An 18,390-nucleotide genomic window follows, 5' to 3' on the forward strand; every position below is an offset into this window, starting at 1 on the left:
TTTAATCAATTAATTTTTTCATTAATATTGTATTAACGATGAACTGTATCACTCAAAAGATATGGTTTATTGTTAATAAAGAAGGATCAATAAAACACCATCTGCTATAGAAAATATATATTAAAATAGTTTAAAGCACACAGTTTTTATTGGGAAAAAAATCAACCTATGTTGTATGATCACTTATAGTTTTATTAATCATTTACATAAGAAATAGATGGAAAATTTCCTAAAACCTTGTTTTAATAGGATTTCAAATTCTGATTGTATATTCACTCATTCATCATTAGTGAACTGGATTGAAGGTTCTAAATAATCTTAAAATAATCTTATTTAAGTAATTAATTAAGTAATAATACTTTTGTGGCAGCATTAAGACATGAAAAGCATTACATAAAGTGATCTGATTATTGCTATAATAGAGGACTAACCTCCTATTTATGGTTTCTTCTTAGGCTAGTGGCTATTTACTAAGGATACGTATGCATCAGAATTACCTAGTGGGCTGTTGTAAAATACAGGTGCCAGAGCACTGCTCAGACTCAGCAGAACTGGAGCAAGATCCAGAGACAGTATTTTGGTATGTCTTCACCAAGTAATTCTAACTAGTCATCTTTATCTAATCAAGTAGACTAAGGAACATTAAGATCTATTTCCTAGATACATAATGACGAGAAAGGCAGCTTGAAATACTAGATGGCAACAGAAAGCTAATCTGGGTTATTGGTTTTTTCAAACAACATATAATAAAACAATTCTTGAGCAAACATAATTATGATAAAAATAACACTTGATCAAACATTTAATCTCAGCAGGAAAAAAGAACATTAGAGCAACACCACACTAATTTTTAGATACTGGCATTCTATAGGAAGGGTTTGGGGAGTTTCGGGTCACTGGATATCCTCTTTTCAAGCTTCTTTGGCTTTCTGCCACAAAGGGTCCCGACGGCCTTTGCACGAGCACAGCCAGACATACAAGTGTGACGATGGGATGTATTTAATGTCTCAAGGGGCCAGCCCTCAGTTCCTGGGGGTGGGAGCTGCAGGTCAGCGCTCCAGGCCCCCATTCTTGGGACAGACCATGACGGGGACACTCTGTATAGTGCTCAGAAGAGCCAGCGCTGTGACCTCTACAATGCCCCACCATGGGCTCTTCCTCTCCCCCGCTCCCCTCGCCCAGGCCTGCTGGCTGGTGTAGCTCTGCAGGACCGAGTGCCCATCTCCGGCTCTGTTTCTAGGAGGACTTACAGGCGGGGCGCGGGGGCGGGGGGGGGTAGGGGGGGCGTGGCGAGCCGGGCTGGGTGCTTCTATGTAAACAGCTCTGACAGGAAAAAATAAATGTTAAAGGGGTAAAATATTATTATGCAAAAATCGTAGGAATTGATATACAAGAAAAGATTGTAACTGGAAGCTTTCTGAGAAAATTTAAAAAGCCACTCTAAAGAGGTTAACAATGAAAAGCAAAATGTTTTAAAATGCTGAATGCACAAATAATCAATGAAGTTCACAGTTCATTCTATGAACCAAAAAGTTCACAGTTCATAGTTTATTCCATCTGTTTTGTTACAAAAACAAGCTACCAATTATAGGCTGAATCTAGATACACAGGATCAGTAAACAAAGGAATTTATTTACACTGGATATACTTGGACCAGACTGTTAGAACAAACATTTTCCTTTGAGAAATAGGCATTCCCCTAAGATTGACATACCTGGTCAAACTGAAGATCTTCACCCCTCTGAAGAGATCTAGACAATGGCTTCTCCTACAATTAAAAAAAAAAAAAAAGTATATAGAGAGTATCAGAAATATTTCATGTGATAAACAGTTTAGAAGAAAAAGGTTCTTTTCTGTTCATGCAAACAAAATTTAATATAATTAGTTTAACTTAAAATATACATAGTGTGATTGATCCCTTTTGTCAGTCCTCCCTATTTGCTGTGCTACCCCACATATAGCTAGCTAACTTCTGAATACAAGAGAGTTCTTGATTATGTTCAAATATATGGTGACTGATTCTTTTGTTGAGATTTTTTGGAATGATTTTCTAAATTTTCTACATTATACTTTTTGATTGAATTTTTATACTAAATATGTATCATAAAAAACAAATGTCATTCTCCCATGAAAGAAACTAGAATTTAGAAATATGTATATTTTGAAGCTTGTCTGTCCAATAGTGTCCCAACTTCATTCTCTTACTTATGACTAATTTTCATGAAAATAAATTCACAAATGTATTTACCAACCAAATGTAAAAATTCCTCATTTTAACTATCAGAAAATTATATTTCTAATTTAAATGGGGTCAGGAAAACACGTGCATTCCATGGCACTTTACTCTCTTAATAAAGAGAAGTTTCTGGCATGTCTTTGACACTTGAGCCCTCATAGAATAAGCACACTTTAGTAACTATCTTCCAAAGCCAAGTTACGCACAATTCACACACATGATGATGATCCTGTATAATACTATATATGTTCAATTAACTAGCTCCAAAATTTAAGTAAAGCAGTAAGTCCCATAGAACATTGTTTCTAAAAATTTGAAAAACATTGAGCCAAAGGTCCTTTACTATCCTAATGTGAATTGTGTATTTAAGGAGCAGCGGGGGGAGGGGGAGGAAGTTAGGGGGTGGCTATAAAAGGTTTCTTCCAAACTGGACTTATTTAATCCCCCTTTTCACTGTTAATATTAAGTTTAAAGATTTAGTAATGTTTTGAGAAATGCTGATCTAAGTAGTATATTATTAATCAAGCATGTTTATACAATAAATTAATGGTCAACAATAATAAAAGAGAGCATTAACTTTTTCAGAAACATGTCTGCTGTTGTTGTCTTGTACTTAATATTTTTCATTTCTCAACAAACTCAATCTTCCTTAAAGATTTCTGGAGATCTGACATTTTTGCATAGTTTTCCCTAAACCAGAAAATGAGGATGGGCTATTTTTCCATAATAAGAATCAGAAATAATTTTTGACTGCCAGAGGATACTCATATTATCATTAGTACAAATCAACAAGTAGACTGTGCTTAATATAAATTACTAATCAAGGGCTTTGTAATACCTCTCAGGGTCATCACAGTGTGATTGAGGATGCCCTAATTATTGCTCAAGTAGATATGCTGTCTTTCAATAGATTTTGAAAAGATAAACCATTTAAAACTATGTTTATTTTTTTCATTATCACAACTAAAAAGAATATAAATTATTTTCAATATTCACACATACATGAATGCAAACACTTATGAACAAGTCCCAAATTGCCTATCCATAGACACAGATAAAAAAATTACAGCACTTTCTTTTACTGAAATAATATCCAACTGTTAGAATGAGAAAAATTTATACGGGCTGATACAGAACAATCTCTAATTTACATTGTTAAAATAAAAATATCTAAGTACAGAAAAAATATAATCCTCCCATTTGAGTTTTTTAAGAGGGCTGCAGATGCCACAGAGGTGGATAAATAATAGACATAAAAATGGTACATTAAAAACTGTGAACAGTGACATTATCTTGATTGAGAATAAAAGGGTCTTTGTTTTTCTTATGTAATCTTTAGAACTATTTCCACTTTTTATGTCATTATTTCATAATAAAATATTAATAATGATTCTAAGGCTCACGATCCTTTATGTTATGATTTTTTAAACTAGTATAAACAGTATATATGCATAGAGTACCAACTGCAACATACAGCTTCCAGAGAAAGCAAGAACTTCTTGTAAAGATTTTGCTAGCATAACAATGACACTGAAATACTTCAATAATCTGCAACTAAAGGTGGCATTCTTTCCTAAACAATCCCTGTCTTCATGGAGCTAAAATTCTAATGACAGAGCAAACGAAATGCATAGTATTATGTCATACAGGCTTTAGGGTAGGAAGTTGAAATGGGGGGTGAGATTTTAGCTAAGACCACTGAGGAGATGATATGAGAGTCGCAACTGAGGAGAATGAGTGAGCTTGCCATGCGGGGTGAAGAAAAGATAATCCCGCTGATACTTCTGAACTGCCAAAGGGTCAGAACTGGAGAACTTCGGTGATCGAAGAGTGTGGGCAAAGGTGAAGTTAAAAATAAGAGGGTTGCTTGAACAATGGTTTAAGAAAGATTTAGGCCCCGGCTGAGAGGCTCAGTTGGTTGGAGCACAGTTCCAAACACCGAAAGGTTATGCGTTCGATCCCCCGTCAGGGCATGTGTGGGAGGCATCAGATTGATGTTTTTCTCTCTCTCTCTCCAAAATCAATAAATATATCCTCGGGTGAGGATTGTAAAAAGAAAGAGAGATTTAGCCCCTCCCTTTCTTTCCTCTTCCTCATTCTATTTATCAGGTTTACTGTCTTTCCATTTAATCCACAGAGGAAGTGCCCTTTAGCAAAGAGAAATTTGCTAAATTTAAGCAGAGAAATGCCAACTGGGGACTACTACAGTTTAAGATGAGGTTTCGTACTGAAGACAGGGAAATTAAGTACAAATTTATATAGCAAATATCAAAAATCCCAGTTATCTTCTGCCTCCAGATCTCCAGGAAGCTGGCAGCTAAGCCTAAACCGTCCCATTCCGGGTACTGGAGGGACCATCTCTGGGCACTCTGACCTGCTTCCAGAAGAAGATCTGACATTGAGAGTTCACACAATTACACACTGAAGACCACAGTCCAAAGGGTCCCTCCATGAACACGAGGCTTCCCATCAGCTGTTTCGTGTCTCAAAAATAAAATGTTTCAATGAACATCTGAGAAGGCAAAAGTAATAGAACAATGTAATTTGGAGGAAAGAAGAGATCACACACTGAAACGCCTTTTTAAATACATGTATATTTAATATTCTCAAAAAACAGTGGAAATAGCAGAGCCTAAAAATGCTGGGCCTAAATCAAATATATAGTCAAAATCAGCAGTTGACTGTTTAAACCCTGCTTCTTATCTTCTTTTCTAGTCACTGGCAATCTGCAAGATTAACAGATAAACTCAGATATGCCTGGATCATTACTCAGCATTGATCCACCTCCTTTCAGGAAGAAAGAAGCCTTAGGTATTGGACTGCATAGTCTGCAAGCTGCTATTTCCATCAATGATTGCCCTTCCTCCCCGACTCTTCCTTCTAAAATGAAAATTGAATTGTGGCTAAAAGTCAAACCCAGCTAATCTTTGCATCTTCGGGCCTCCTTAACCTCCTTATATTATGGTTTCTAATACGAGAAGAAAAAAGCCAGTTCTAGAACTTATTTTAGTGGTAGATTAAATTCTTTTAGCAAAAGCCATTCACATTTGGGCCTCGAACCATTTTTGTAGCTCACTGTCCACCTAACCATGAGAGAGGCCATCCCCCCTGTATCTAACAACCCACGGGTGCTCCTACTTTCTTTAAAGTGGCCATGCAAGAGTTTCATTAGAGAATTCAAGAGCATGCTCTTGGATGGATGCTTATTACCTAAAAGGGTACAGAATAAATTTCAAAATAAATACAATCCCAATAAATGCATTTGAAGCTATAATAAAAATAGTGTGACAATACTGTATAAAATGTATTTTCATTACCTAAACTTATATAGACATACACAATCTACCCAGACTTGGACATACATGAAACAAAGTTGGCAGATAAGAAGAAATTATGCAGGTACAGATAAGTGTAGGGAGTAAGAGCTGTAAAATACAATGGAACTTTCTCAGCCTGTGTTTGTCCGTGGCTGCTAGAAACCACAACTTTGGTGGTTTTCCTGTTGTGTTAGAAAGAGTGAGCTGGAACGCTTTTTCTGAACTGTGATGATGGGGTAGAAACACAACTTTTTCTGATGGAATTCTCACTACTATTCACTATAATGTTATAATCTCACCTTAGATTACAGAGCAGATGCCTCTGAAATCAGCTATTACATGAATAAATACAGTCAGCATCAGGCCAGTATCCTGAAAGAACTATTAAAAACTCTGTTGACATTATGTTTTGTTAGAAAAACAAAGGGCACATGTCACAGCAATGTTTTTAAGGCTAAAGTCAACTTAAAATACAAATCTTTACTAAGTACGTTCTGCTAAGTATCTGCCATGGGCAGTGCTGCAGATACAAAGGTGAGCAACTCCTGGCTCTTGGTATCAAGTAGCTCACATCAGAGGAGATAAACATATAAGCAAATAATATGGCAACGTCGAATCTAGAAGTACGAACAAATTATTACGGTAAAACAAAGACTCATTTAGTTTGAGGAGAATCACTATGTTAAAGGGAACATATGAGTAGAGCTTTAAAAAACAGAATATACATCGTGAAAAGAGAATTGTGAGACATGGTATAAACTGTAACAAGATTGTGAAGAGGCTGGAATAACCCAATAAGCACTTGAATTTATTCCATAGCAATAATAAGAGAGCAAGATTTTTAAAGCAGAAAGGTGGTATTTGTGTACTAGATGAAGAAAAGTCTGGGTAAAACAAGGAAAATGGAAAGGCAATGAACCACTTCTTGACTGGCTAGAAGGCTCTGGCAACGGTCTAACATGACAGAACCTGACCCTGAGCTAGACCGTGACAATGGTATTGGAAGAAAAAGAAAGGATATAAAAATGCCATTTTAGAGATTCAGTCAAATTAGGTAGTTTCACTCATATTTTCTTTTAATATTTTTGCTCTCAAGAGTTTCACATTTCAAAATTAAAATTCCTTTAAGAACATAGTCTTTGAGAGCTGACAGGACCATACACACAGCACACTTTTACACAAGGCTGAAGCCCAGAGAGGAGTTCGGCTCGTGTCATAGCATCAACTTTCAGAATATTCTAGATTTTCCTTTATTTTCTCTTATATGTTATCTGTCTCGACAATTCCTATTGGTGAAATCTATTTCTGTACTTTTGTGACCTGCAGCACTTATCAAGGTGGATTACAGGCTTCCTGGCAGGATGGCAGCATAGGCGGTGTACTCCTCTCCTCTCACAGCCGCACCCAAATAACAAGTATAAGAGAACCATCATTCAGAGCCACCCGAAATCAAGCTGAACAGAGGTTCTATACCTAAGCATATACAGAAGCCACGTCGAGATTGCTGGGAGGAGCAGAGAGGCAGAGCAGCTGGTCCCACAGCCAAATGTGGCAATTAAAAATCAGGAGAGACATTTCAACTGCAGAGGTCCCCACTGAGGACAGCGGGGCCCCGGCCCCACACCAGGCTCCCCAGCCCAAGAAAAAGAAGTTCCCGTAACTCCTGGCTATGAAAATCAGCCAAATGTGGCTGAGTGAGACAAAGGGCTTCTGGAGTCCCAGGCCTTCTCCTTAAAAGGCCACACACAGACTTACTTGATGACAGACTCACTTGCTCTGAGCTCCAGCACTGGAGCAGCAGCCCAAAAGGTGCCCGGAACATACAGTGATGAGCTGGTTTCCAGACAAGGGCTGGAGGGGCAGCTTTCTCCCAGATACAAGAACTGGCAGAAGCCATTGTTCCTTTGCAGAGCACTCCCCCTGCAGATACAGGGGGGAGCCCTCAGTCTGGCTAACACTGTTCACCCATCAGTGGTGACTTCCTGAGACGCCACCCCATCCAACTTGCGGGCCCACCCAAGCTGCTTCCAGTGGCTTTTCCATACATGCAGCCTTGTCTTGGTACATGCTGTGGGCTTTCCTAAAATCTCTAAGAGGTTCACAAACTAAAGAAGCAGCAGCTAGCCTCAGCATGGCCCAGGTGTTTTGCTAAGTGGTCTCAGGGTTGGCCTTGGCAGCAGCCAGCCTTGGTTCACAGCTTGGCCTCGCCCAGACACCTCAAAGCCCAGCACAAGTAGCAGCCATCTGCAGGTCGCTATGTAGATCGTGACACTTGGCCCCAGTCTGGTCACAAGCGGCGGCTGACCTTGGCCTGCACCTTCCAGGAAGCGGCAGAGTCAGCGCATCCAATGGACAGCTTCAAACCACACTGAAGCACCACCTAACCACCTCTACCAGCAACACATCCTCACAGCTTATCGGCCTGGGGGTAAGTTCCTCCCATTGCTGTGCCAACAGCAATCAAAGCTAAAACACAAGCACCTGCACACAGCCCACACAGGGTGGAGGGGTTAGGGTGGGTGACCTGGGACACGTACTACATAAGGCCATTGTACCAAGACCAGGAAACATAGCAGCTTTGCCTAATACATACAAACAAACAAAAGGAGGCTGCCAAAATGAAAAGACCAAAAAAAAAAAAAAAGTCTCCAATGAAAGTACAGAACAAAACTCCAGAAAAAGAACTAAACAAAATGGAAACAAGCAAGCTACTCAATGCAAATTTTAAAACACTGGTATAAAGATGTTCAAGAAACTTATAACTTCAACAGCATGAAAAAGGACATGGAAACGATAAAAAAGATGTAGTCATAAATGAAGGATATACTAACTGAAATGAAGAATAATTTACAGGGAATCAACTGTTGAGTAGAAGGAACTGAGAATCAAAATCAGTAATTTGGAATATAAGGAAGAAATAAACAGCCAATCAGCAGAAAAAAGAAGAAAGACCCCAAAACAATGAAGATAGTGTAAGGAGCCTCTGGGACAACTTCAAGTGCACCAACATTTGCATTATGGGAGCGCTGAAAGGATGAGAGACAGCAAGAAATTGAATATCTATTTTAAAAAAGGACTGAAAACTTCCCTAACTTGGTGAAAGATATGGACATACAAGCCCAGGAAGAACTGACAATCCCAAACAGTAGGAACGCAAAGAGGCCCACACCATGACAAATCATAATTAAAATGTGGAATATTAAAGCAAAGAGAGAATCTTAAAAGCAGCAAGAGAAAAGCAGTTACCGTATTTTGCCATCTATAATGCATTCCCATATATAATGTGCACCCATGTTTTTGGCCCAAATTTATAGGAAAAAAATCTTTTGTTTTAATCTTTTAATTCAATTTTTTATTTATTAACATTTAAAAGCAAAACCAATGATCGTATTCCAGAGTATTATTTTGCATATGGATACTGTTACTGCTTTCTAGAGTTACACTTTTAACAAATAAGAATAAAAGAATTAAAAACACTTATATAGATACGGAATTAGTACTACCCATGTACAATGTACATCCTTATTTTTCCTTCAAAAATTTGGGCAAAAACATGCCCATTATACACAGCAAAATACAGTAGTTACCTACAAGGGAGCTGCCACAAGACTGTCAGCTGATTTCTCAAAAGAAACTATGCAGACCAGAAGGGATCGGCAAGAAATATTCAAAATGATGAAAAGCAAGGATCTACAGCCAAGATTACTCTTCCTAGCAAAGCTGTCATTTAGAATTGGAAGACAGATAGAGCTTCAGAGACAAAAAGCTACAGTAGTCCATCACCACCAAATCAGTATTATAAGAAATGTTAAGGGATCTTTTTTAAGAAGAAGAAGAAAAAAATAGATTAAAAAAATGAATAATAAAATGGCAATACATATATATCTATCAACAATTACTTTAAATTCAAGTGGATTAAATCCTCCAATCAAAAGACATATGGAGGTTGAATGTGTAACAAAACAAGACCGTTACATATGCTGTCTACAAGAGACCCACTTCAGATTGAAAGACAAGCACAGAAAAAGGGATAGAAGAAATCTCATGAAAATGGTGGGGGAGGGGGGGAGCTGGCATAACAATACTTATTCCAGACAAAAGGGAGTTTAAAACAAAGGCTATAACAAGAGGAAAAGAAGGACACAGCAATTTCACCTCTGGGTATTTATCCAAAGAAACCCAAAACACGAAAATGAAAAAAATATACACATCCATATGTTCACTGCAGCATTACTTACAACACCCAAGATATGGAAGCAACCTAAGTGTCCAGCAATAAATGAATGGATAAAGAAGTCGTGCATATACACAATAGGATATGAGTCAGCCATAAAAAAGAATAAAATCTTGCCATCTGAAACAGCATGGATGGACCAAGAGGGTATTGTGCTGAGTGAAATAAATTAGGCAGAAAAAGACAACCGCCAGATGATTTCACTTGCATGTAGAACCAAAAATCCCCTTAAACACACAAGCAGAACAGAAACAGACTCATAAATAGAACATTTTGACGGCTGCCAGATGGAAGGGTGGTTTGGGGGATGGTTAAAAAGGTGAAGGGATTAAGGAGTACAAATTGGTGGTTACAGAATAATCTTGGGGATGAAAAGTACAACATACAGAATATAGTCAATAATGTTGTGATAACTATATACAGTATCTAATGGGTACTGGATTTACTAGGGTGATCACTTCGTAAGTTACATAAATGTCTAATCACTGGGTTGTATACATGAAACTAATATACTATATTGTATGTCAACTGTAATTGAAAAATAAAAAATAATTTAAAAAGGGGAAGGGAAACAATGAACCTATTACAGTTTTCTAGATGCCATTTTACTACCATAGGCCTCCCTTATCTGCAGTTTCGCTTTCAGTAGTTTCAATTACCTGTGGTCAAAAGTAGACCAAAGTGTTAAATGGAAAATTCCAGAAATAAACAATTCATATGTTGTAAACTGTGTGCTGTTTAGTGGTGTGATGAAATCTTGCGCTGTCCTGCTCCGTGCCATCACAGATGTGAATCATCCCACTGTCCGGCGTAGTCACGTTGTATACGGTACCCGCCCATTAGTCACTCAGTAGCTCTCTAGGCTATCAGCTCACCTGCCATAGTATCACAGTGCTTGTGTCCAAGTGACCCTATTTTATTTAATAATGGCACCAAAGTGCAGGAGTAGTGACGCTGGCAACTCAGATATGCCTGAGAGAAGCTGCAAAGTGATTCTTTTATGTGAAAAGGTATGTACTATAGGAAAAAGCCAGTATGTGTAGGGCTCAGTACTATATCCCTGGTTTCAGGCTTTTAATAGGGGATCTTGGAACTTACCCCCATGGATAAAGGGGGAGTACTGTACTAACCTATCCCAAATTTTTTAAGACTATTTTTAGAACAGTTTTAGGTTCACAACAAAAGTAGAGACTTCCCATACCCCCTTAGCCCACACATGCACAGCCTCCTCCATTACCAGTATTCCATCAAAGTGGGACATTTGTTACCACTGATGAACCTACACTGACTCATCATAATCATCCAAAGTCTACAGAGGACATTACAGTTCACTTCACTCTTGGTGCTGTACATTCTATGGGTTGGGACAAATGTATAATGACATGTATCCACCATTATAGTCTCATACGGAGTATTTTCACTGCCCTAAAAACACTGTGCCCTGCCTACTGATCCCTCTACCCACACCCAACCCTGGGCAACCACTCATCTTTTTACTATTTTCATAGTTTTGCCTTTTCTAGAATGTCATTTGGTTGGAATTATACAGTACGCAGACTTTTCATGTTGGCTCCTTTTAATACTTCTTCAAGTATATTCTTTTCTTTGCAAAATATGTATTATATGGGTTAATGCACAAATTCCAGAAAATATTTCAGATTTATAGGTCAGCTCTACTCACCAAGGGTTCAGCCATTACAACTTCAATTTTCTTTTCAGCTTGAACAGCAAATTCTGCAAAGAGGCTCTTGATGACATACTCCCCAGGCTTGACATCTGGGTCAATTGTAATGCTTGACATGATGCTATTCTTTTTCCCCAATGTGGAGTGAAAGTTGGAAGAAGTGCAGGACTTACTCACTTTGCTCACTGGTGCTGATGCTACAGATAAAAGAAACAAAAGAATTCTACTTTAATAATCAACTCTTTAGGCCTACTACGACCGCCTTACCTAATAAGCCCGCTGTCCCTAAACTGTCCTGAGATCCCCCGATCTGCGTGATCATGCTCTCTTTTTCTCTGTTTATACTTGCTGCCTTCTACCACTTCCCAACAGAACTTTTATTTAGTTACATGTCTATTATGTATTGCTTTTCTGTCTACACTACTAATGTGAATTCCATAAGAACAGGGATTCTCTTGTCTTTTCTGTTCACTGATAAATCCCAAGAACTATGCTTGGCATGCACTGGGTATATAAAAAATAGGTACTGAATAAATGAATTTTAAGGAAAGTCCTGTGCAATAAAGGAAATAAAACAGATGTGAGTAAATGAAACATGGATGGGGTTAGGGCTGAAGTATTCTGCTTTGGAGAGCATGCTCAGCAAAGGCCTCATGTAAAAAAGCTACCTTTAAACTCACACCTAAATGACGGAAAAGAGGCAACACAGCGAAGCTCCAGGGATAGGAGCCTGAGTGTGATTGTCTGAGAAACAAAAAGAGGACCAGTGTGGCTGGAACTCAAGGGATGAAGTCAGAATCACTGGTCAGGGAGCAAAGCTTTAGAACTTTGTAAGGAAATTAGATTTTATTCTAAATGCAATTATAATTCTGTGTGAAGTATTAACTTGGAGGCAGACAGGATCTGCCCTCTCCTTAAAAGATCTCTAGGGATCCTCTGGAAAATGGACTGGAAGAGGGCAAACACAGAACTAGGGAAGCCACTGCAGAAGACCAGCTGAGACGGTCATAGAGCAGGCGAAGGCGGTGGTCGTGGGGAGAGAAGGGAAAGGATCTGGTGTCTGTTAGTGGGTTTCATATCAAGGTGAGGGAAGGGCATTAAAGATGCCTCTGTTTTTATATTTGAATCACTCAAAGGATAGTGGTGCCATTTACTCAATTAGGAATGACACTGTGCCCGGCAAATAGTATGTTGTGCCAGGTGTGGCCCCAAAAGAGCATACGCCATTGTATGCCATTTATATGGACCTGGTCTATTCTCTTGATCGCCTGGGCGGCCTGCCTTGGGTTTCTATCGACAGTTTACCCTCCCCTAGTCCTTCCGGCCTGCTGCACAGCACTCTCACAGTCCCTGACTATACAGCTTAGGTCATCCCCTTTGCCCTAGAATATTCACGGAGAACTTGCAAGATTGTAAGGAAGATTCTCTTCCTTAACCTGATCTCCAGAAAGGGCCCTATCATACGCTGTCCTCTATGTAACCCCCTTCTTGAAAAGGAAATAGAACACAATTATTCAAACAGTGAATTCCTGTCTATGTGTATGCGTCTGCATAACTATAGGACAATAAACTTGTCCTAAATTCATACATTTCAAACACATAAGGAATTGTTCTGTCAACTAAAACAACTTACTCAACCCAAACATAGTACATATCAAGATATAGAAAGGTAACCTGTCATAACTCCAAAAGAAAATTCTAGAAAGCAATACAAAGTCAGGTTATAGCAGTCATTTCTGAAAAAGTAATTTATGAATTAAAAAAAAAAATCTTTTTGAGAGATAGCATTTCCAAATACTTGACTTCCTCTCATGTCTTATTTATTATCTTTGTTTATTCACTAATATTTGCACAGACTTGAGTATTCTCCTCCAAGGTTAAAATTAAAAACTAGTCACATATGATGCTTACATATCTTTTAAAAAGCAATCTAAAAATATTACAAATTGTTAATACTGCACCTCAAATATCTTTGTATCACATCAAAGTACAATATATTGTATTCTAGAACTAAAATTATATAAGAACCATTAAAAACAAAAATTCACAGTCTTTTGAACACAGTGCACATTATTTATTTTAAACAATGACCTAATTGTTTACTCTGTTTCATGATCCAACATTGTGTATTCTAAAGGAAAGAATCTATTAACGAGTGTCATTGTGGAAAAAGAGATTTTAAATTAAAAAATGTTATTTTGGAACATTAAGAATATTCTATTTTATATCATTATGTTGGATAACCCTAGAGAATCACTAAAAAGGCTACTCAGTTTCCAGCATTTTAACTCATGTATTGGAAACAAAAATGAAGATGGAATATATTCAAGACTGACTTAAGGAAGTAGATGCAAAAATGTATCTTTTCCTTTAGTTAATTTTGTAAGCCTTTACTTAAAGACTCATAAGATTGTAACAGTTATAAAGGTTTCTCTGGCTTTGACTTTACAATAAATGTAACTGACCAAGAAGTCTTATAATAGAAAAAGGTACTTAAATTCTAGACTTTGAAGAAGTATAAGCCTTTTAATTGACATTTAGCCTTTGAACAGTCTCTTCAAAATGAAAAGCTTTAGTTAAAAGATCTCTCAAATAACTCACCTTTACTGTCTTCTATTTCAAAAAAAGCATAAACAGAAACTAAGCATAAATAAATATTCCTGCATATCATAATTGCATATTTTAAGAAATTTGCCGATAAAGACAAAGGTTTAAGAAAAGCCTGTATTCATCTTACAAATAAAGATTTATCTTCCAAATATCTACATTATCTCCCAAAATTAAAACTTATTTCAAGTTTGAAAAGCTCAAATTTTGAAAATTCCTTTTAAAGAGTTAATCACTTTTATCTCCATCTACAAAGTTCTAATGAAATCAGAAAAAGACCTACACCTGAAAACTGGACAAAAGACATGAATAAACAAGTTACAAAACATAAAATAGGTCAATACCATGAAACTAATTAACCTCACTAATATTTTTAAAACAAACAAAAATTACATAACATTTTCATGTATCAAAATGGTTTCCCCCAATTTTGTATTTCACTATAATGTTCAGCTTTGGTGAATATATGTGAATTTTTCTCCTATTCTGGCTAACAGTTAAGAAAAAGGGATGATCACTCTAAGCCCGGAAGACAGTTTTCATGTAACTATATAGAACAACTTGACTGCTTGAGCTAAATATTTTATAAAGTTAAATAATAATATTCCCCTACATGCTATCATAATATTTTGAAAAATTTGTGAGAGAATAAAGTCATAACTGTTAGAGAACAAATTCTTAAGAACAAAATTCAGGCATTGAATTACGATTTGTAAAATCCCAATGTCATACTTAAATATTCCTAGAAAATAAATCTATTAAGCTCTAATTGACAATAAGACAAATAAAGCACACCCTGACCGGTGTAGCTTGTTTGGGCATCATCCTGCAAAGCAAAAGATCCCCTATTCAACTCCTGGTCAGGGCACATGCCTGGGCTGCAGGTTCAATCCCCAGTCAGTGCACATATGAGAGGCACCTGATCAGTGTTTCTCTCTCACATCAATGTTTCTCTCCTTTGCTTTTTTGGTCCCTTTCCCTCTCTCTAAAATAAATAAATAAAGTCTTTATAAAAAAAAATAAAGCAAGACCTGAGTAATTAAAATATGGGTATTAAAACTAGCATATTTATTCTTTCTTAGATAAAGTGTAAATAAAACTAGTATGATTTTTTAAAAGATTTTATTTAGTTATTTTCAGAGAGAGAAGAAAGAAGAGAGAAAGAGGGAGAGAAACATCAATATGTGGTTGCCTCTTGCATGCTCCCAAATGGAGACCCAACCCACAACCCAGGTATGTGTCCCAACTGGGGCTTGAACCAGGGACCCTTTGGTTTGCAAGCTGGCACTCAATCCGCTGAGCCACACCAGCCAGGGATGGCATGGTATTTTTAGAGAGCTAACTCTCTAGCACTGTACTTAGCATATATAATGAAACAATTATCATGTTTTTCATGTCTGTAAGACTCCTATAGTCTTATGCAATAAATTTAAATTCAGTTAAAGAAAACAGACAAGTGAGAAGAGACATATAAATGCTAAAATGATTCGTTTGGTTTCATTACTTTAGAGCAGCCATTTTCAGCCTTTTTTCTGCCTTCGCTATACTCTTAAGCACAACCTAATCAGTAACATCTGTCAAAATACACAGTAACTCTCAACAACTGGGATATTTAAGATAAGGATGGGTAGCTACCAGCAAATGTGATTTAGAAAGACCCCAATAAAGTCTGTGAAAGCAGTCTGCTGCTATCTCAACCCTCAAGGACTGGTCTATATCGATAAAAATTACTAGTTTATAGTCACAACCTTATATATGTACCTGCATACTACATGTATGTACCTATGTATAAATTCATGGAATGAAGAAATGTAACAAAGTAACATACAATTGCTTACTATTCTAATAATTATTACTTACAATGGCTAACAAAAATTTTGATGATCACATAAAAAGGCCTTGAAGCAGGAACAAATCTAGAAACACCTCAATTTAAAAAGCAAAAGCAAAATCTTAGTTTAAAAAGCAAGCTTATTTCCAGCAAGTTATTTTGTGAATATCAACAAACGGACTCTAAAGTTTGTATGGAGAGGCAAATGACCCACAATAGCTAACACAATGAAGGAGAAGAAAGCCGGAGTACTTAACACTAGCCGAATCAAGTCAGTGTGGTATTGGTGAAAGAAAAGACAGATCTGTGGACAGAACAGAAAGCCCAGAAATATACCCCATATAAATATAGTCAACTGAACTTTGACAAAGAAACAAAGGCAATCAATGGAAAAAAGAGACTTTCAACAGATGGTGCTGGCATAACTGGACACCCACGTGCAAATTAAAAGAAAAAAAATCTAGACACAAACCTGACAGTCTTCACAAAAATTAACCCAAAATGGATCATAGACCTAAATTTAAAATGCAAAATTAAGTCTAAAAGTAAAATGTAAACCCCCCTGAATTCCCAGAATATTAGATAGGAGAAAAATTTGGGTGCTCTTATGTTTAGTGATGATTTTCTAAATACAATACCAAATAAAACAACCATGAGAGGAAAGTTGGTAACTTAAGCTTTATTAAAATTAACTTCAACTCTGCTAAAGATACTGTCCATAGAATGAAAAGACAAGACAGACTGGAAGAAAATATTTGCAGAACACATATCCAGTATCCAAAATATATAAAGAATCTTTAATACATAAAGAATCCTTAAAACTCAACAATATGAAAATAAGCAACTCAGTTCAAAAAATGGACTAAACATTGGAACAGACCTCACCAAAGAAATAGCAAATAGCATATGAAAAAATGCTCCACATCTTGTCATCAGAGAAATCCAAATGTAAACAACGAGATACCACCGTACATAATAGAACGTTCAAATCCAGACCACTGATAACACCAAATGCTGTGAGGACTATGCAAGAACAAGCACTCTCATTCATTGCTGGTGGGAGCACGAAATTATACAACCACTTTGGAAGAAAGTTTAGAGGTTTCTTACAAAACTGACCATACACATACCATGCAACCCAGCAACTACACTCCTTGGTATTTACCCAAAGAAGTTTAAAACATGTCCCCAGGAAAACGTGCACACACGTATGTTTATAGAAGCTTTATTCATAATTGCCAAAATGTTGAAGCAACCAAGATGTGCTTCAGTAGGTCACTGGACATATTGTGGTATATCCAGCACTTTAAAAAAAAAAAAAAGGAATTTTCAAGTCATGAAAAAACTTGGAGGAAACTAAAATGCCTATTACTGAGTGAAAGATGCCAGTCTGAAAAGGCTGCATACTATTTGATTCCAATTACACAACATTCTGGAAAAGGCAAAACTATGGAGACAATTAAAAAAATCAGTGGTTATCAGAGGTTCAGGTTGGGGGGAAGGAAGGCGGATGAATAGGAGAGCGCAAGGGATACTTTTTAGGACCATGAAACTATTCTGTGTGAAACTGTGAGTGTGGATGTGTTGTCAAAGCCCCATAGAATGTACAACACAGAGCTAACATGATGTGAGCTATGGACTTTGGGTGACTATGATGTGTTACTGTAGATTGATCAATTGTTTTAAAAAGTGTACCAAACTAATGTAAAATGTTAATAATAGAAAAAATGGGGGGAATAAGAACAGGGTACACAGGAATTCTACTTTTTACTCGTATTTTCCATAAACTTAAAACTGCTCTAAAAAATGAAGTCTATTAATTTTTATAAACATAAGAATAAAAGAAAGAAAAGCCTACTCTATCCCTGTCAGCCAGAACCAAAGGTGCCTGGGAAGAGTCAAAATAAACAAAAGCTCCAGCTAAAGTTTAGAACAATAATATACTTGGCTCAAGCTCAGGAAAAGGAAATAGTTTATAAGTCAATTAAAAATAAAACATCAAAAACACAAATCAGATTCTATGGTAGAGAGACTGAAAGTAGAAACAAAGAAAGCAAAATCAGTATTAGGGAGGAATAGCAAATTTCAACTCTGGAGAAGCCAGCTGGAAGGGATGTACCTTTCAACTAAGTAGCCTAAGAGACACTTGTACATTTGAGAGCAAGTATATCTGAAGAGGAAAGAGAGAATATAATATTTTAAGTGTCGTGGGTGGTAAGTAGTACAATATGAAAGTATCATTTGATCATTTATTGCACAAACATGATTTGCTATAAAGCAAGGTACACCTCAAAATTCCTTCATGAATGAAGGACACTCATACCAGACACTGTTTATATCTGATGGAAATGAAACATAATACTTTCTTAAAGTATTTTTGTATATCATCTCATTTTTTCCTAACAAGCCTATTCTTACTTTCAAGTGATATGCCGGTAAATGGCTTAAAAAAAAAATCCTGATTTACAATGTTTGTCGATC

The 18,390-nt window shown here is 36.9% G+C and overlaps 1 protein-coding gene across 1 annotated transcript in view; it reads right to left on the reverse strand.

Moving 5' to 3' along the window:
- The window catches only part of FRYL (FRY like transcription coactivator), a 148,507-nt gene that overhangs the window by 115,100 nt on the left and 15,017 nt on the right, over positions 1-18,390 (reverse strand). Inside the window, exons 2-3 of the mRNA XM_054582148.1 lie at positions 11,469-11,668; positions 1,715-1,768 (exon numbers count right to left, since the gene is read on the reverse strand). Coding sequence (XP_054438123.1) covers positions 1,715-1,768; positions 11,469-11,668 — 254 coding nt within the window. The remainder of the gene's footprint in view (positions 1-1,714; positions 1,769-11,468; positions 11,669-18,390) is intronic.

The sequence above is a fragment of the Pteronotus mesoamericanus genome, unplaced genomic scaffold (assembly GCF_021234165.1).
Source record: "Pteronotus mesoamericanus isolate MK-2021 breed Mesoamerican mustached bat unplaced genomic scaffold, CSHL_Meso_final contig_68, whole genome shotgun sequence".
Lineage (NCBI taxonomy): Eukaryota > Metazoa > Chordata > Mammalia > Chiroptera > Mormoopidae > Pteronotus > Pteronotus mesoamericanus.